This window comes from Ochotona princeps, chromosome 26 (genome assembly GCF_030435755.1).
Source record: "Ochotona princeps isolate mOchPri1 chromosome 26, mOchPri1.hap1, whole genome shotgun sequence".
Classification (NCBI taxonomy): Eukaryota; Metazoa; Chordata; class Mammalia; order Lagomorpha; family Ochotonidae; genus Ochotona; species Ochotona princeps.
In genome coordinates, this window is record NC_080857.1 from 19,938,094 (window position 1) to 19,957,779 (window position 19,686).

The window sequence follows — 19,686 nt, forward strand, 5'->3', positions numbered from 1 at the left end:
ACAGGTGGGTTTGAATTAGGAATGCAAATATTGGAATTCACTAATTTTATTTTTAAAGTTTTTTTTTTTTGGTTTTGCTTTTATTTTTTTGAGAGAGAGAGAGGGAGGAGGAAAGAGAGACAGGTTCACTCCGCAGATACTCAATCCAGGTCTCCCACATGGGTGTTGGTAACCCAGCTAGTGAGCCATCACTGCTGCTTTCCAGAGGGTGCATTAGCAGGAAGCTGGAATCCGGAGTGGAGCCAGGATGCAAATGCACACACTCTGATATGGTTTGCAAGCATCCCAACTAGTGTTCTCAGCTGCTGCACCAAACACCTGCTTAAACAAGTTTTTATTTTTGAAAAATTTCAAATGCATATAAAAATAAAAAGACCAAGAGAAGGCTTCTGCATGTATCCCAGTGTCAACAATGACCAACTGATGGACAATCTTGTGTTATTTGTCTTCACCTCCCACTTTCCTTCCCGGCCCCAGATTATGTTGACGCAAATCCAAGACAATGTGTTATTTCATCTGGAGATGTTTCATTCTGTATCTCTAAATGGTCAAAACTTAGAACAAAAACAGAAACACACCCACAGTTGTTATCGAAGTGCAAAGAATCGACAGACTAATAACACCAACATTGATTTTTTCCCCCCCCGTAGTTTAAATCAGGATCCACACAGAGTCCTGGCTTTGAAATTGGTTGATGTGTCTCTCCAGTCTCTTCAACTCAGCTGGCCTCTATGGGTCTACCTCTGCTTCCTTCCTACACTGTGTCTGTGGAAGAAGCTTGGCTGTTGGCACTGCAGGATTTCCTGGAATCTGAATTCCCTGATTGCATCCCTGTAGTGTTATTTCTGTGACTTGGTTTGGAGACTCAGGCAGATTCATTTTGTGTGTGTATGGCAAGAGTAATTCCTAAGTGGTGATGTGTACTTTCATCAGGAGACTCACATGGTCTCCTTATCTCTCCTCTGCCAATGTTAGCAGCCCTTGGTAATTGTCTATAGACTCTTTATTCCATTAAAAGTTGCCAACAGGTGATATTTTCTTTGAGGTTTTTATCTCTCCCCCCAATTTATTAGCTTTGTTATTTATGTAAAGACAAACATTCTCTCTTGAATTTTGGTTAGTGGGTGGTACGGTACACAGATAAAAGGCAAGAAAAGTGTTTTTTTTTCTATCTGTATTTGACAGTATTCATAAAAATAACAGATTTATCTAGTAGTTTTTTTTAAGGTTTATTTATTTTTATTGGAAAGGCAGATGTACAGAGAGGAGGAGAGACAGAAAGGAAGATCTTCCATCCGATGATTCACTCCCCAAGTGGCTGCAACGGCTGGTGCTATACCAATCCAGAGCCAGGAGCCAGGAGCCAGGAACTTCTTTCCGGGTCTCCCACGTGGTTGCAGGATCCCAAGGCCTTGGGCTGTCTTCAACTGCTTTCTCAGGCCACCAGCGGGGAGCTGGATGGGAAGTGGAGCTGCTGGGATTAGAACCGGCGTCCATATGGGATCCTGGTGCGTTCAAGGCGAGGACCTTAACTGTTATGCTACCGCGCCAGGCCCATATCTAGTAATTTCGAAAAGTTGCCCATGAGAGTTGTTATTTGTTCCATATATTTTGAATCTACAAAGGCCTAATTCTTATGAATGCTTCAGTTATCCTATCTTTGACAAGCACAAGTTTTGGCCAGTCTGGCATTGTGAAACAACTCCAGTAGTTTCTGAAAGCCTCCCTGCTATCCTAAAATGAAGAAAAAAATGTGTCAGGCTTTTCCTTGTATACTTCCTGCCCCAGACTTGAATTAGTCATTTCTCTTAGCAACACCATTTGCTTTCTGTAGGAAATATTATTTTGAGACCACAAGCTGGTGGTTTTTGTTGTTCTTGGATTGGTCATTATTTCTGGACCTTTTTGATGAGGATTAAGAAAAATAAGATTTTTTTTTTAAAGAGAAAAATGTGTTACTAATACTTCCAGTTGAATTTATGTAAGTGTACAGTTTTTACTTGATTTTCTTAATCCTCTGTTTCCTCTGGAAAAGTCCTGAGTATCAGTGCTCTGTCATTACTTGCTTTCTTTCATTCGCTCTGTCTCACACACATACACACACACACACTCACACACACACACACGCAGAATAACAACAAGATTCCTAGAAACCCTTTTTTTTCTTTTGCAATTCTTTTTGTCTGTAGGGATATCCAGTTAAGGACACAGAATCAAATTTCCGTGTTTTAAGGTCACTTAATGTAGTTTCTGTATACTGTTTTGCCACTAACACAGCACACTTTGGGGTTTACCTGCTGTTTTCCCTTTTTCGTTTATCACGGATTGCTCTAAGTAGGGGGTGAGGGGATGATTCCATAGATTTTTTTCTTTTTCAAATTAACTTTTTATTTGGAAATAGTTACATTTTCTACTGGAAATTGCAAACATAGCACAGAGAGAGTCCTGTTCTTCCACCTCGTTTTTCCCAACATGGACATATCTCAGGACATCAAAATCAGAAAGCTGGCGTTGATGACCTGTGTATATGTACCTGTGCAGGTGAGCTTAAGCACCATTACCACAGTCAAAATGCAGAAGTACTCCATAACTACAGAGCTCTCCCTGTGCCCCTATGATCGTACCATAACCATAAAGGTTCCTCTTATGGTCACACCCAAACCTTCTCTCATTAAAACCCCTTCTCTTGACTTCCTCTGTAACATAGCCACCCACACATATCCTCTACACACATCGAAAGCCATATCAATGTTATAGTTGTTGCTTTAAGCATCAAACATAATCTAGGAAATGTAGAAGAAATGTTTATTTGCTTATATTTATGTTAACATTTTATATTATATTTATTTATAGTTTAAACTTACGTTTCTGCTCTTTCTTTAGCCTTTCTTCTCGTTGTGCCAAATTTTCCCTGTTATTGTCTCTTTTCTGATGCAGTATTTTCTTTAGCTGTCTTTTTGTTTTTTTTCAGAATAGCTTTTCTGGTGACAACTGCTGTTAGTTTTCCTTCTTCTCAAAATGGCTTGATTTTTTCCTTTATTTCTATATTTCTCAAGGATATTTTTGCTGGGTATAAAATTCTAGTCTGATAATTTCTGTTGGTATAATTTTAATTTATTTATTTGAAAGGGAGAGAGATAGACACAAAGAGATCTCTCATCTTCCGGTTCACTTCCCAGATGCTTGCACCAGCTGAGTCTGGGCCAGCAGTTGGGAACTCAGGCTGGGTCTTCCATATGGATAACAATGACCTAATTACTTGAGTAATGGGTCTCAGGTTATGCAGTAGCGTTGCTGGTGGAACTCAGAACTGAGCTCAGTGTAGGCACTTCAGTATGGGATATGGGCATCCCAAGTGGTATCTTAATTGCTTTCCCAAATGCTTGAGTTTTTTTTTTTATGTTTTATGATTTATTATGTTTATTTATGTTTAAAATGTTTTGCCACTTCTCTTGATGGTTTGTAATGAGAAATATGCTGCTATTTAAATGCTTTTTCAAATGAGGTATCAATGTTTTTGGATTGTTTTCAAGACTTTTTTTTTCCTTTAGATTTTAGACATTTGTTTTTGATGTGTCTTAGCATAGATTTTTTTGTCTTTATCCTGTTTGAATAGTAAGCTTTTTGAACCCATGAATTTTTTTTTTCTTGGCCAAATTTGGAAAAATTTCAGCCATCATCTCTTTGAATGCACTTTTGTCCTCCCCACTTTCCCCAATCTCTGGACTCTAGTCATTCAAATGTTAAGTAATTTCCTATGTATATTTTTAGAACTTTCATAATTTTAGAACTCTCATTACATTTAGCCCTATGATCCATTTAAACATTTTTAAGAATTAATTAATTAATCAATCAAATCCAGAGGCATAGACCAAGTGAGAGAAATCCTTTGGTTCACTCGCCGAGTATCTGAAGTGGCTAGGACTGGACCAGGCTGAATCTCGGGTAAGAGCCCATTCCAGGTCTCAGGAGCACAGCAGGGACCCACCTTCTTGAGCCATCACCTTTTACCTTACAGGATGCACATAAGCAGCAAGGAGGAATGCAGGCATCCTAACACTATCTTATCTGCCAGGCTAAGTGCCTGCACTTATAATCCATGTGCTAAGATCATTGTCTTTTTTAAGAGGGAGAATTCTAGTTATTCCAGCATCATTTATTGAGAAGACCAGCCTTTCTGTTCTGAAAGGCCTTTGTACTTTTGATAAATATTGTCCGCATGTATGTGGGATCGTTTCTGAACTCTGAGTGGTATTTTAATAATCTGCTGATCTGTTGCTCACCTAAGATTATCACACTAGTCTGAGTATTGTGGTTTTCCAGCGCATCTTGAAGTGATGTATTATCCCTCCAATCTTACTTTTTAGTTTATCCATTTGTACCAAAAAAAAAAAGTACAAGATTTTTGACTGATATTGTATTGAATCTGTGTATCTGTTTTGGGAAAATTGACAATTTTTAACTCCTATATCTCTTGACCTGTGAATATGGCATATGTCTCCACTTATAGTATTTTTAATTTTTTCCGCAACTGATTTTCACTGGGTAAGGTTTTTCCCACTTTGGGCTAAGTTTATCTCCAAGTACTTAATACTTTTTGATACTGATATGTGTGAAATTTTAAACATTATAATTTGATTTTTTTCTTTTCTCATGTACTTTTATTTGGTGATTTTTTAATATGAATTATTACAGATTTTTTTGCTTTAGGATTTTTTTTTTTTGAAAGACACTGGCGAGGGGCTCTGCAGTGACCAGAGCTGAGTTGGTCCGTAGCTGGGAGCTTCAGCCAGGTCTCTCAAAAGGCGATCCAAGCTTTCTGACTGTCCTCCACTGGTTGTTAGCAGGGAGCCGGACAGGAAGTGGTGCAGCTAGGACTCGAACTGGCGCCCATACAGGGTGTGGCAATTAAGCCCAAGGTTTAGTTTACTATGCCATAGCATTGCCTGCACCCCCCTCCTCTACCTTAAAAGATTTGTTAATTTTTTATTTTGAAAGCAGAATTGCAGAGATAGAAGGATAGATAATTTGTTATAATGTTTTACACTTTTTTTTTTACATCTGTTGGATTTGTGTCGCTGAAGTGTATTATTAAGAATATTTGTGTCTGTTGGAAAGATTGGTCTATAGTTTTTTTCTTCCTTATAATAGAGCCTTTGTCTAAATTTGGGTAGCAGGATGAGGCTAGTCCTATATAGTGAGTTGGGGACTACCTTTTTAATGGTATTATGGAAGAGTTTATATTGCTATTCTTTCTCTGTAAATGTTTTGTAGCATTTACCAGTGACTCTATATGGATCTAGAAATTTCTGTTTTTTAAAGGTTGATTTATTTTTACTGCAAAGTCAGATATATAGAGAGAGGAGGAGAGATAGAGAGGAAGATTTTCCATCTGATGATTCACTCCCCAAGTGACCGCAACGGCCAGTGCAGAGCTGATCTGAAGCCAGGAGCCAGGAGCTCTTCTCGGTCTCCCACATGGATGCAGGGTCCCAAAACTTTGGGCCGTCCTGGACTGCTTTCCCAGGCTGTAAGCAGAGAGCTGGATGAGAAGCAGGGCTGGTGGAATTAGAACTGGTGCCCATATGGGATCCCGGTGTGTTCAAGGCGAGGACTTTAGCTGCTAGGCCACCAATCCTGGTCCGATCTGGAAATTTCTTTGTGAGACTATTTTAATAAGTTTAATTTCTTTGATAGTTACGGGACTATTGAGGTTATCTCTTCTTGAGAAGTCTTTGTTTATGATTACAGAATTTATCTGTTTTATCTGAGTTGTTGGAATTAGTTGCACTAAGTTATTCATATCATTGTTGTATTATGCCTTAAATAAATGTAGAATCCATTATGTATTTTTTTTTTTCATGTGTCAGTAATTTGAATAGTTTCACATTATCATTTTAATTAGAGGCTTACCAACTTTATTGAACTTATTAATGAGATAGCTTTGGGTAGAAATACTCTTTTTTTTCCCAAAGATTTATTTTGATTGGAAAGTCAAAGTCAGATATACAGGGAGGAGGAGAGACAGAGAGGAAGACCTTCCATCTTCTGGTTCCCTCCCATGTGGCCACAATAGCCAGAGTTGAGCCGACCCAAAGCCAGGAGCCAGGAGCTTCTTCCAGGCCTCCCATGCAGGTGCAGGGTCCCAAGGCTTTGGGCCATCCTCAACTGCTTTCCCAGGCCACAAGCAGGGATCTCAATGGGAAGCAGGGCTGCTGGGATTAGAACCGGCGCCCATATGCGATCCCGGTGCCTTCAAGATAAGGACTTCAGCCACTAGGCTACCTCACTAGGCCCAAGAATTGTTCTTGCACTGTATAGTTTTCTTCCTTGATTTTTATTTTCCATCTCTTCCCATTTTTTTTTCCTGTTTCCTGTTTCTTAAAGTGACAAGTGATCTCATTGGTATGAGACTTTTCTACTTTTCTATTACAAACATTTTCCAAAAATGATTTTTTCAAAATACTGTTTTGGCCTCATTTCATAAAATTTCTGTTATTGTTTCTGTTTTTCATTAAGTTAAAAATATTTTCCTTTTGGATTTCTTTTCTTACCTATGGATTATTTAGTAGATGTATGTATTTAGTTTTCAAACATTTTGGGGATGTTTCCCAAAGCTGTGCCCATTATTTACTTCTGGTTTCAAGATTTATTTTTATTTATTTCAGAAAGCAGAATTACAGACGGAGAAAGAGGGGAGGGAGATCCTTTTGCTGGTTCACTTTCTGAATTGCCAGCCTGGCTGGGGCTGGTCCTGGTTAAAGACAGGATTCTGGAGTTTGTTCTCCTTCTCTCATGTGGGTTCAGCGGCCACAGTCATGGGACCATCTTCTGCTGCTTTCTTAGGAGCATTAGCAGTTAGCTGGATCAGAAGTGGAGCAGCAGGGTTTTCCAGCTGGCACCTGTATGTGATGCCATGGTTATGTGCAGTGGCTTAACTTTCCACACCACCATACTGGCCCCAACTGTTAACTTCTGATTTAATTCCATATTGTCAGGGAATGCTTTTTTATCTGTTGAAGCCTTTTAAATTCATTGTGAATTGTTTTATGGTGCAAAATATGGTCTATCTTGACAAATGTTCTTTTGCTCTAGGAAAGAAGATGTATTTTGCTGTTGTTGGATGGAATGTTCTATAATTATCAAATGGTCGTATGGATTGATAGTATTATTTAAATATTCTGTAACTTTGTTGATTTCCCTGTTCTGTGAACTATGAGAAGTGCTGAAATTTCTTGCAGTAATTGTAGAGTTATCTATTGTACTTTCTATTAGTTTCGAAGTTCTGTTATTTGGTGTATAAAATTCAAGATTGCTACATTCTCTGCTAAATTGATCAATTTGTTATTATGAAACAATTTTTTTATCTCTACTAATATTATTTACTATGTAAACTGTATTGTCTAATTTTAATATAGCTTCTCCAATGCTCCTTTAATTAGTGTTTACCTGGTATATGTTTTCGTTCTTTTACTTTTAACCTATTTGGACTTGTTAAAAGTAGTTGTATTTTTTTATGGACAGCATATAGTTGCATCTTGCTTTTTAAGTATGATCTGAGAGTTTATTTTTAAATTTGAATATTTAGGCCACTTACATTTAATATGATTACCATTATAGTTAGGTTTAAATCTATCATTTTGGATTTATTTTCTATTCCTTTTTTTAGTGTTTTTACCCTTCTTGTTAATGCAATGTTTATTGCCCCATTCTTTTGTTATATTTTGTCAGTTTATTAGCCATATTATTTTGTGATTACAGTGATGGTTTAGTGCTTGTAAAATATACTTTTAACTAATTATAATTAGTGTCCAAGTTATTCTGATTCACAAATAATTTGAGAATTGCTGCAATAGTATTGCAGTAAACAGAATTAGGCACCATCCCTGTCTCCTAGTCCCTGGAATCTGTGCATGTCACCTTATATGCCCAAAGGTATTTTGTACATGTAATGAGGGACCTTGAGATGGCCACAATGTTCTGGATTATTAGGTAAGCCTAATAAACTCACAGTGGTCCTCCTAAGAGGGGGATGTGAGAGTGGAAAGGAGATGCGGTGATGGAAGCCAAAGTTATACGGTGGTGGCAGTGGTCCTGGGTCATTAAATGATGTCAGTGGACTCTGGAAGCCAGAGAAGGGAAGGATGCAGACTCTCCTGAGTGCCTCCAGCAGGAACGCCACCCTGTAAACTCGTTCTGCTCATTCTGCCTTCCAACCTCCAGAACTCTCAGGTAGCTAGTATAGATAGTATTGTGAAGGCCTCTATGTTTGTGGCAGTTTGTTACAGTTACGGCAGGAAATAAATGCAAAGGCACTGTTGTTTCTCCTCAACTGACCTTTATACAGTTTGTTGTACATTTTATTTTATTTTCTTTATTTAAACTGTATTTGTTTTAGCCTTTTGAAAGACAAGGAGGGTGGCGGGGGGAGGGAAAGAAGTAGGGAAGGAAGGAAGGAGAGAGAGAGCGAGCAATAATGAATTCTGTCTGCTGGTGACTCCCTAAATGCATGCAGCAGCTGGGGCAAGGTCACACTGAAAGGAGGAGTTGAGAACCCAGTCCTGATCTCCCATTTGGCTTGCAGGGGCTCAACTGCTTGAACCATTGTCTTCTGCCTCCCAAGCTACACATAAGAGTGTGGGGTGTGAATTTCTTAAGCCCAGGCACTCTCATATGAGATGTGGGGTGTTCCAAGTAGGGTCTTAACTATTATATCAAAAGACTGCTTGGTGTACATTGCAGTTTTATGTATTATATCTGCCCCATTGTATATGGACATTACTTTTGTGTGTATTGTCAATCAGCTTTTGAAGAGGTTTAGATAATAAAGCTGTCTTGCATAATTAATCATGTGCTAAATGATTTCTGCTGCTCTTCATTCTTTTGTGTTGGTCCAGATGTAGAACTGGCATCACTGTGCTTCTGCCTAAAAGACTTAAAAAATATAAAAAGCATATCTTATAGTATAGTATGGACCTGCTGCCCATGAGGTCTTTCTGGGTTTTTACATCTTAACTCTCCTGAACTTACCATAATTTTTTGAAAGATATTTTTGCTGGGAATAGAATTTTAGGTTAAGTTTATTTTTTCTTGTAGTATCTTAGTGATACTGAACCACTTTTCTTGTTGTTGTTTCTACTGAAAAGTCATTCTTGTCTTTGATCCTTTTCCTGAAAATTTTTGAGAGAGAGAGAGAGAGAGATATCCAGTCTATCCCATCTCATCCCTTCCCATCCCAAATATGGTTCACTCACCAGAGGCCTGTAATGAGTAGAACTGGGTCAGAGCCCAAGCTGGGAACCAGAAACTCAATCCAGGTCTCCCACTTGGATGGCAAGACCTCGAGTCCTCACTGCTGTCTTCCAAGGTTCTGCATGAGCAGGAAGCTGGAGCCAGGAATTGAATCCAGTATGGGATGCAGGCATATCTTTTTTTTTTTTTTTTAGATTTATTTATTTTTATTGCAAAGTCAGATATACAGAGAGGTGGAGAGACAGTGAGAAAGATCTTCCATCCGATGCAAGTGAGCGCAACGGCTGGAGCTCTACCAGTCCAGAGCCAGGAGCCAGGAACTTCTTCCAGGTCTCCCACGTGGTTGCAGGATCCCAAAGCATTAGGCTTTCCTGTTTTCCCAGGCCACAAGCAGGGAGCTGGATGGAAAGTGGAGCTGCTGGGATTAGAACCGGCGCCCATATGGGATCCTGGCGCATTCAAGGCGAGGACTTTAGCTGCTAGGCCACGCCGCTGGGCCCTGCAGGCATATCTTAAGCACTAGTCTAAACACACACTCCCTTTGGATACTTTTAATATTTCTTTTTCATCACTGTTTTTGGGCGGTTTTAATTATGATGTGATTTGTGTGGCTTTCAGCACTTAGCAGAGGGCTCTGATTTCCGGTAGTGAGCTGAGATGATTCTATAGTCCACCTAGTGGTACTTCCTGCATCACCAGGGCTTCTGTCTGGTGAGTAGGAGCTCATGCTGCCATCTGTGCAGCCAGGCACTGTGACACCCCTCCTCTGGCATGGTTCTTATCCTTCCATTTAATAAGTCCTGTGCAAACATACACCATGTATATATTCATGTGTTGATAAAAATATAATATATTGTTCATACTGTTCTCTACCTTGCTGTTGTCATTTCACCATATATTTCTTTGCCGTATGTAGTTCTCCCCCCCCTCCCTCCTCTCTTTCTTCCTCCCAACTTTCCTCCAAACAGCTTTATAGTATTTGTGTGTGTGTGTGTATAGATTGTTATTTAACTACATGCCTATGGATGAACCTTTGAACTGTTTCCAGTATTTTTATGTTATAAAAGCATGCTCCCATGAATATACATTTTTATATTTTTGCTTGTGAATCTGTGCTATAGATTACTGAAATGGTGTTTCTGGATCAAAGGGCAAAGGCACGTGAAGTTTCATGTCAGGTTGGAATCAGATGCAGCAACTTTTTTTTTTAGACCCAGCAACTTTTAAGACCCTTCCTTACGTTGTTATCCTGTTATTATTTGTTTATTTGAAAGTGAGAGTGACAGAAAGGGAGAGCGAGGGAGAGATCTTCCATCCACTGATTTACTCCCCAGAGGACTGCAGCTGCCAGGGCTGGACCAGGCTGAACTCTATACATGTCTCTTCTTTGGGTAGTAGGGGTCCAAGTATGTTGACCATCCACCGCTGTCTCCCAGGGTGCACTTTAGCAGGGAGCTGGATGGAAAGCAGCGCAGCTGGGTCTTGAACAAGCACTCTGATGTGGGATGGGAACATCCCAAGCAGCAGCTTAATCCACTGCTCTACAAGGCCCAACCCGATCATTCTGTTATTTCGTAAGAAAGCCTTATGTTGAATTTAGGAAAATAGGCCTTGGTATTTTTTTCTTCTGTTTATAATATTCTGTATCCCTAATAAGGGATAAGCTTTCCTTCCTGTTCCTGTCTCTGAGTAAAAGTAGTGGGTCATGTGATGTAAAAGGAAAAATAAATTCTACAAGGAGTGGCTTTGTGGGAATAGGTGAGCTGGAGGCATTTTTCTACATGGCTTTGGTGTGAGGAGCTGTATTCCTATTAGGGCAGGACTGAGTCCTGCTGTTTCTGGACTAGCAATGGGATGGCTCGCTGGGGATTTAGGCGATGGAGAGATTGAATTCATTGAACTGGACTCGCCTTAGAAACTGGGTGAAGGGCCTTCCCAAAGCCCATGGAGAATGCACATTAACACTCACTTCCGTTTTTGCTTGAATGTTTTAAATACCTTCCTGTGGCCTTGAATCAATTACTTCATCACCACTGGCCTCACTGTGTTCAGCCTTTGAATAGCTGCTAGGGTTTTGCCACAATTAGATATTAGTGAGTGTGACGGGCTGACCTTGTCCCTAGTAACTAGAGCGCAGGAACTGTCAGCTTTCAGTGTGATGGGAAGGTCTTGGGAACCCCTGGGCAAGGAGAAATGGGTGCATTCTTACTTTCCCTGGGCAATCTTGGCACAAGGGGTACTGGGTTTGTGTGAGGGAAGGAGGGAGGGAGGAGAGGGAGAGAGAGAATATATGAGAATGAGGGAGCTGATGCCTGTGGGAAGGAGGTGAGTAGTGAACTAGATAGAGTCAGGCCGAGTCCTAAAATGAGGTGCCAGGTGCCCAGCACTGCAGATATTTAGGGAGTAGTTCAGGAAGGCATTACTGGAGGTAAGTGGTGGTCCCTGAAGTCAGGACAGCCCTTAGATAGGTCAGGGCTGAGAATCAGGGAATGCCACTGCCGTACGTACTTGCGAATCATCTTGCCTGCCCCTCCAGCTCTCCCCAGGAGTGTGGTTCTTCCCTACAGCTGCAAGGTTGGTACACGAGGGCCTTTTCAGCCACAAACACTGACAGAGCCCTTGTTATGGGCACGGCAGGTCTTGGAGTGTAAATATGAGTAAGATTTGATGGAGTTTCCAGTTCCTTATGTGGGAGTCTTTCTAGCTACTGTGTGTCTATGCATTTGTGGTTCAACAGTATCGGACTGGGCTCAGGCACCTGTTTTTTTAGTATACACACAAGGAGTTCCTGTGCTCTAGTTACTAGAGACAAGACCAGCTTTCATGCCCAGCCTAACTCATTATGCTTTTGTCTGTTTGCAGACATGGAAGGTGTTAACTACCCAGTGTGTGGCACATGTTGGGAGCAAGATCTTCAAATGGTCCTTTCCCATCCTTTTCCCTCTTTTGGTTGGGGATGGGGGAAGAGGACAAAGGGTTAGCTGTGTTTGGATTCCTAATTTGGAGCCTTGAATTCTGTTACCAGGTTCGAGCAGGTGTGGTCACTCCCATTCCTCTCTTGGCTTCTTGGTTGACTCACCTTCAAATCCAAGTGCATGCATGAGGCAGAAGGCTGAGACATAGAGGGTTCTTGTTCACCACTGGGATGGAGGTAGACAAATTGCCACATGTTAAAGAAAGGTAGATTTCGACACAACATAAGGGCAGGATTTTTTTTTAAGAAGAGTTGGGGATAGCAGTATGACTTAGCAAGTTACGCTGAAGCCTGCAGTTCCTGTATCTCATATGGGCAGTAGTTTGTGTCTGACTGCTCTACTTCTGATTCAGCTCTCTGCTACTCTATCTGGGAAAGCAGCAGAGGATGGCCCAAGTGCGTGGGTTCTTGCCACCAACATGGGAGAACCAGAAGGAGCTCCTGGCTCATGGCTTTGGCTAGGCCCACCCCTGGTTGTTGGTGCCATTGGGGGAGTGAATGGATCTCTCTCTCTCTCTCTCTCTCTCTCTCTCTCTCTCTGGTGTGTGTCTTCTTCTCTGTCTCTAACTCTGCCTTGCAAATAAATAGTCTTCAAAACATTTAAAATGTCAAAAAAAAAAAAAAAACCCAAAAAAACAAAAACGAGTGTTGGCCAATGGTGGAACAGTCTGTCCCAGGAAGTGGTCAGGTTTCCATTGCAGTGCGGATACAGTGGCAGCTTGGGGGTCCCTTACTGACCTGCTGCAAGGACATCTTTTCCTGGTTGACTGGGACTGCTGTGTTCCAACCTGGTACCAGGAAAGAAGCCACTCCAGCTCTCTGCTTCCCCATTTCAATCACCGTTCCTAACCCCATCAACCTTCCCTCTCTTTTCTAGCCCACTTTATCTTCTGGATTCTTCATAGTTCTTGCCTTGTCATTCGGAAATGCTCTAAACACTCAGGATCCACCTGCTGAACTTGAGTAATGTGTATAGTGTGCTATTTGTCTGGAGTCTGCTGACCATTTGGGAATCAAGCCCATCATGTCAAATTTTTCTGCAAAGCCAGTTCTTTCAGCAAGTCTCAGTTAGTCTCTCTCCCTCTCTCCCTCTCCCTGTGTGTGTGTGTGTGTGTGTGAGAGAGAGAGAGAGAGAGAGAGTGTGCCTGGCATGCCCGTGCTTGCACACGGGCATGAGGATTGTAAGTAGAGCTGTACTCACAGTAATGGAGAAGCATTGTGCTCAGCGGGGTGTGTGAATGGAGGGGTAGCTATGGCCTTCATTACCAGGGAGGACTGTCCCCCCCACCCCTTTATCTCCCACCTCCTAGTTTCCTCTCCTCCATATCCATCCCTGGCCCCAGGCTCACTCCTCAAGGTTAATTTCCCTGACAACAGCTATGCCTCTCTCCTCCTCCATCCTCCATGCACACATGCATGGGCTTTGAGTTATGTGCCTCCTGTTCTAATGAGATAAACAACCTAACTCTCACGAGGCTCTGCCGCTCCCTCCACAAGTGCAACTCCAGGGCTGAGTGGGTTGGCCCTTTATAAAGGAACCCTGGTGCCTGTCAGCTTAGCAAGGAGAGCAAAGAAGGGGGTTAGGAGCCCCAAGAGAATTCTTGGGGGACATTTGCTTGTTGAGACAAGGTGGATTCAAATCAGACATCAAAGGGAGATTTGTTCCCACCCTGTTGGCTAAGGAACCAAATAGCAGCATTTGGTGGATGGCGTGGAAACCTCTTAATGCCATGTGGGCAGAGTCCAGGTCTCCTCCAGGTCAGCTAGCTCATGGCATTTGTCCTGTCTTCATGGGGGTAGAGTGCTTCCTCTGAGTATAAGCTAACCCCCATGGCCATCCCTGTAAGGTAAGGTGTTGGTAATGCACTTGTCTTAAAAGTGAAGACACAGGCTCAGAAAGGTGTTGGGATGTGTTTCTGGCAGTCACATGCTGTCCCTTCCTGCACCAGAGAGCTTTTTCAACACCCCAGAAAAGGAATGGTACAAAAGCAGTTGCCTTCTTTGGATGTTCAAGTTACTTACTACAGTTGACTGTCCCAGAACTATGTTCCTATAGCTCCACACAAAGTACCCCGAGGGTCGCAGACCCACGTGAACTCAGAGAGACAAGGGAGGAGCTGGACACCTGTTGACAGGATTGTGCTTTGGTGACTTTGACATTTTCAGAGTTCTAGTCTGGATCAACCTCTTGTTACCGTCCTGCTCCTGGCCAGGTCAAAAAAAAACCGGAAAGTAGCCTATGGGGCAGGAAGGAAGCCAAAGGTACAGAGTCTGCCAGTGCTGGGGCTGGCAAGTGGGCACTGGGCACAGCTTTTTTTTAAATGTATTTGAGAGACAGAAACACACACACACACACACACTCACTCACTCATTCACTCACTCACTCACCCCCCCATGTGAGTGCTTACAACAGGTGTGGTTGGGCTGGGAAGGAAGCCAGGTTTCCCACATGGGAAGTGATAACCCAGTTACCCACATCATTCCAGCTGCCTCCCAGATCTGCATTAGCAGAAAGCTGGAGCCAGGTGTTGGCAGTGGCTGTTAAACCGAGTCATTCCAATGTAGGATGTGATCATTTTCTTCTTTGTTTTTGGATGTGATCATCTTAACCACTAGACCTGGACTCAGCTCTGAGCCCATTTTCTGGACTGCTCTGGGATATCTTGGATCTGAGTGGATGAGTCTTCTGGAGCTGAAAAGAGCAGGGACACTGTTTTTTTTTTTTTTTTTTCTTTCTTCCATTTGAGTCCAATTGAGTTCTAGTGCAATTTATTTGGTAAGTGTTCCTTGCTCTGCCAGCTACTGTGTACTCAATGTTGGGAATCCTGCAGAAGGACATGGTTTTCTACCATGCTTGATCGTATAAAAACAGTAGGGGAGACAATTTAGTAGGCAGGCAATAAATTACAATACCTTGGGGCAAATATAGACAACCTTGGGATCCTATAGGAAAGGCCATTAAGCCAGTCTTGGTACATCAGAGCAAACATGCAGACAGTAGCTCGGTGATGCTTAGATAGCCAGAAGTTCTCAAATGTTGTCAGACCTACCAAGTTCTTTAAAAGAATACTTTCCTGATTCCCTTGTCCATCTACTTTGAGATTTGGCAGATCTCGCATGGATTTGTGGCCTTGGTGTTTTTGAGAAGTTTTCTGGGTGGTTTTAGTTTCAATGTAGGTTAAGAATCACTAACCTGGGCATGGTGTGATGGCTCAATGGCTAAATCCTCATCTTGCAAGCAACAGGACCCCTTATGGGCACCTGTTCATGTCCCTGCTGCTCCACTTCCCATTCTGCATGTGGACTGGGAAAGCAGTGGAAGAATGCCCAAAGCCTTTGGGACACTGCACCCACATTAGAGACCCAGAAGAAGCTCCTGGCTCCTGGTTTCAGATTAGCTCAGCTCCAGCTGTTGCAGCTCTTTGGAGAGGGAACCAGTGGGTGGAAGATCTTTCTCCTCTCTGTAAGTACGATCTGCCTTTCCAATAAAAAAAATAAATATTTAAAAAAAATCAGTCACCCAAAATAAGGATTGATATACAATTCTAGAATGTGGAGCAGGGTGGGGGAACCCCCTATATTTGGCCTACTTCAGGATCCTGGGGGACACTGTTCTTGGAGGTGGTGTAAAAATCTGGAAGGGTTCTAGAATCAGTGCAGCATGACAGGATCAGAGATGGTGCAGCCCTGGAGTGAGTCACCCCAGAATTGCTGGGTTCTTGCCAGTGGTGCCTCTCCTCAAGAAAGGTCACGATTGGATCTCCCATGGGGTGGAGTGCCCAGCTGTTTCTTATTTGTTCATTTGGTTTTCTGTAAATTGGCTCAAGTCATATCCTCAGAGCCCCAGGATCCTCCTGCTGTGCAGAAGCACAGGAACCAGGAACTCTTCAGCTGCAAACCTCCTTGGCTTCTGAGTCTCAAAGAGAGAGAGACCAGAGCCTCCGACTTGTCCACAGTCATGCATGCTGGGGGAGCAGGCGTGTGATTGAAACAATCTTAACCCACAACAAGGCCTAGACATGTTGGTTTCTTTAATGCTGGGTGGCTGGCTGTGCTGTCAGCCAAACCCAATAAATAGGTAGAGATGACTGGTAAGAGTGAGAAGTGAGTGAATGGGATGTAGATGGTGTGTGTGTGTAGATGTTCTCTGAAAAGGCAAAACAAGAAGGTAGCTCCCCCGCCCCTTGTCAGCTGTTAAGGACCCTGGAATGAAAGACAGAAGATGGGATGAAGACCTGTTGTTTTCAAAGCTCAATGGTCCTGGCACTCTCATGGGGGGCTCTCTGCCGCTAACAGCTGTCACAGGCTCTATGGATCTATAGGTGTTGCCATTGCAGCTTCCAAGGGGAGTTGGAACATGTTCCTTCACTCAGTCCATTTTCTTGTTTGGTTTTTCCATGTGTTGGACCCAGGTCTGGTTCTGGAGATTCTAATGAGGATGTGACAGACAAGTCTCTGAGCTCATGCACTGAGCTTTGCCATCTAGAAGGACTTGGTTGGTGGTGGCTTGCTGCCTTCTTCCTGGGGACTTGGACAGTCTTTTCAGATTGCAAGTCACCTTGCCGATCTTAAGCACCATCCTCATCTCCCTTCACCCCCTGGCCATTACTCTCTTCTCTGGGGGTGGCCTGTGGTCTAGGGTGCTGAGCATGTGTCTCTCTGTGGTCTCTGACTGCCCCATTATGTACCACATGAGCCACAAGAGTGTTATCTGGCTTCCCTGGGTGTTTTGCTTGATAATGATGCTGGTGATGTCAAAAGCCCAGCAGAAATGGAGGCACTGTGGTCCCTGAGCCCAGCCTGGGCCAGATTCTGTAAGGCCCGGGAAAATGGGCAGGGCTGTACAGGTATGCTAGCTGTGCAGCCCACAAGAGCCTGACTGAGTTGACTCAGGTGGACTTGTGTGGAAGCCAGTAGCTAATGGGCAGTACAGGAAGACATTGAAAGTAGATGTGGCTCTTGATCCTTTGACCTTAAATGCTTCCCAATCCAGGCAGTCCCAAAGGTAAAACTGCAGTGTCCTTCAGCTCCACCTTGAAGGGAGCCTGCTTAGCCTGGACTAGACAGAGAGTCAGTGGTGGGGAACCCATTGCCTTGGAAATGCTGGGGTGAGGGCAATTCTGGAATGGTTCCTCCCGGGGACCTCAGCTCCCTGTGATCTCCTTAGACTAGGAGCATCAGAATTGGTCTTGGTAAAGTGATGGCTGCTTCTGTGATGGACCTGCTGAACAGCATGGTGGAGCAGACAGTCAAGGTCCTGGGACCAGAAGGCTGGCATTCCACCTTGGCTCTGCTGTCGACCAGCTTCGTGACCTTGACAAATCATTTTCCCATTCTAGGCTTCACTTACTGCTCACAGTGAATGACAAGAACATTGAGCAAGGCCCCTTCCAGCCTTGGAGCCTTTAACCTTACCATTGTTTTTGTCCACACAGGCCTTGCCCCAGGCCAGCTCTACACATACCCTGCCCGATGCTGGCGCAAGAAGAGAAGGTTGCATCCCCCTGAGGACCCAAAGCTGCGCCTGCTAGAAATAAAACCCGGTGAGTACCTGCTGGGGGTCAGTGGATCCGTGATGGAGAAGACAATGGCCCAGGACAAGGTGCATGGAGCTGAGTTCTTCAGGAGAGTAAACGTACATGGCACTCAGCGGGGAGTCGCTGTGCTTGCTGGTGGGTCTAAGCAAGTCCACATGTGCCCCTTGAGCCGCTCTCCCCTCTGGCTGTCTCATGTCTTCTTCTCCTCTGTCTGCACCCTTGCCACCCTATAGGAGCAAAGCAAACAGCAACAGGGGCATCAGGCTTGGGGGAACTCACCTTTGCAGCACAGCCGATGGAGCTGCCATGCTTGGGGGCCATGCTGTGCCTTTCCTGTGGCTCCAAACAAACCTAGTGTATCCTGGGTTGCATGTTTCTAAAAAGAGACTGCGCCACAGGCCTCCTATGCCTCCACCACACTATTATAAACCTGTGGAGGATCTTGGCATGGAGATGGGCCAGTTTGCTAAAAATAGAACTCACCTGGGCATAGGGAAGAGTTTGAGTTCACAGTTTACTCCAAGGTCATTCAGACTGTTTTGTGGCTGTGTAAAAGCGAGTGGTGGGTTTTTCTTCACTTCTGGTCTGCAGGTGTCTTCAGCAACACGGTCTTGGAAAATGTGTATTATAAAAACAGTATGCATGGATTAAAAAAAATCTTATATCAAAGCAAACATCCTTTATTTTATTACAACTGTTATTAGTGTTAGAGGGGACTTCTATCCTGTGGTTCACTTTCAAGTGACCATAATGGCTGGACTGGGTGGAGATTGCAGCTGGGATCTGGGACCTCATTCTAGGTCTCCCACGTGGAGGCAGGAATCCAGTTATTGGAGCCATCACTGTTGCTTCCTAGCAGTAATGACTGGAGCTGGGACTTGAACCCAGGCAGCCCAGTGTGGGACACAAGTGTCTTAACCACTAAACTAAATGTAAATGCTGTTCCCTAAACTTATCTTTTAATTCCATTTCACCATGAACTTTTCGAAAGTACCTTTGTAGAATCACACTTCCAAGTATGTGGCCATCTTCAGACCAGTGTCTGGGTCGTAGCAAGGCCAAGTGCTAATTTGAATTTTTGGCTTTGGGGGAACCTGTGTTTGGAGGGTGCCAAAGGGTGACTCCGGGCTCACATAACAGAGCTGACAACTTGCCGCTATCACTATGGCATTGTGGACTGCCGTGGCCGCCTGGCAGTTACCTCACTGCTTCCTTTCAACACTGACCCCTGACCCTGCTGCTGCTCTGGCCCTTGACCTTGCACTTGCCTCATTGCTCCCTTCCCACAATGAGTCCTGAGACTGCATTTGATCTGTGAAACCTCCCCCTACAGCTTTTGGGGATGTTTTCACTCATAGGTCATGATTACCCCAGGATTCACTTCCAGAGCAGTTTCATTTGGTAGGGGTGGATGGGGGCTAGATTCCTGAGTGCTCTGTGCAAGCTCTTCAATGTCCTTACACAATTTATATATGTTCACAAGTACTCCAGGGTGAGGACTGAAGTTGTCCTTTCCTCCCACTCCTTGGTGTGACACAATCCAATAGAAATATGAGCATAAAGCAAGCCACATGCGTCATTTTACATTTTTCAGTAGCCACATTAAAAACAGGGAGAGGACACAGGGGAGAATGAGTTTTAAAAGTACATTCTATTTAACCCAACATATCAGAAATACCATTATTTTAGCATGTCATCAACATAAAAATTATGAATGAAATCTTTTATATTCATCTGTGTAATAGTGCTTTTCTTCCTGAATTCCAGTGTGTATTTAATACTTCCCCACATTTCATTTTGGACTGGCTACTTTTCAAGTGCTCAAGAGCCACATGTGGCCGGCTAGTGGTACCCATGTGGTTAGTGTGGTCCTAGAACCAAGTTTAGTGAGTGGTCCTGACCCACAGCAGAAGCCTCACCTTG

General features: G+C 43.3%; 1 protein-coding gene across 7 annotated transcripts in view; it reads left to right on the plus strand.

Annotated features, from left to right (window-relative positions):
* The window catches only part of DPF3 (double PHD fingers 3), a 266,601-nt gene that overhangs the window by 124,845 nt on the left and 122,070 nt on the right, over positions 1–19,686 (plus strand). For all 7 annotated transcript variants that reach the window (XM_058655619.1, XM_058655618.1, XM_004584425.4 and 4 more), the window contains exon 3: positions 17,662–17,769. In XM_058655619.1, the coding sequence (XP_058511602.1) occupies positions 17,662–17,769 (108 nt within the window). The remainder of the gene's footprint in view (positions 1–17,661; positions 17,770–19,686) is intronic.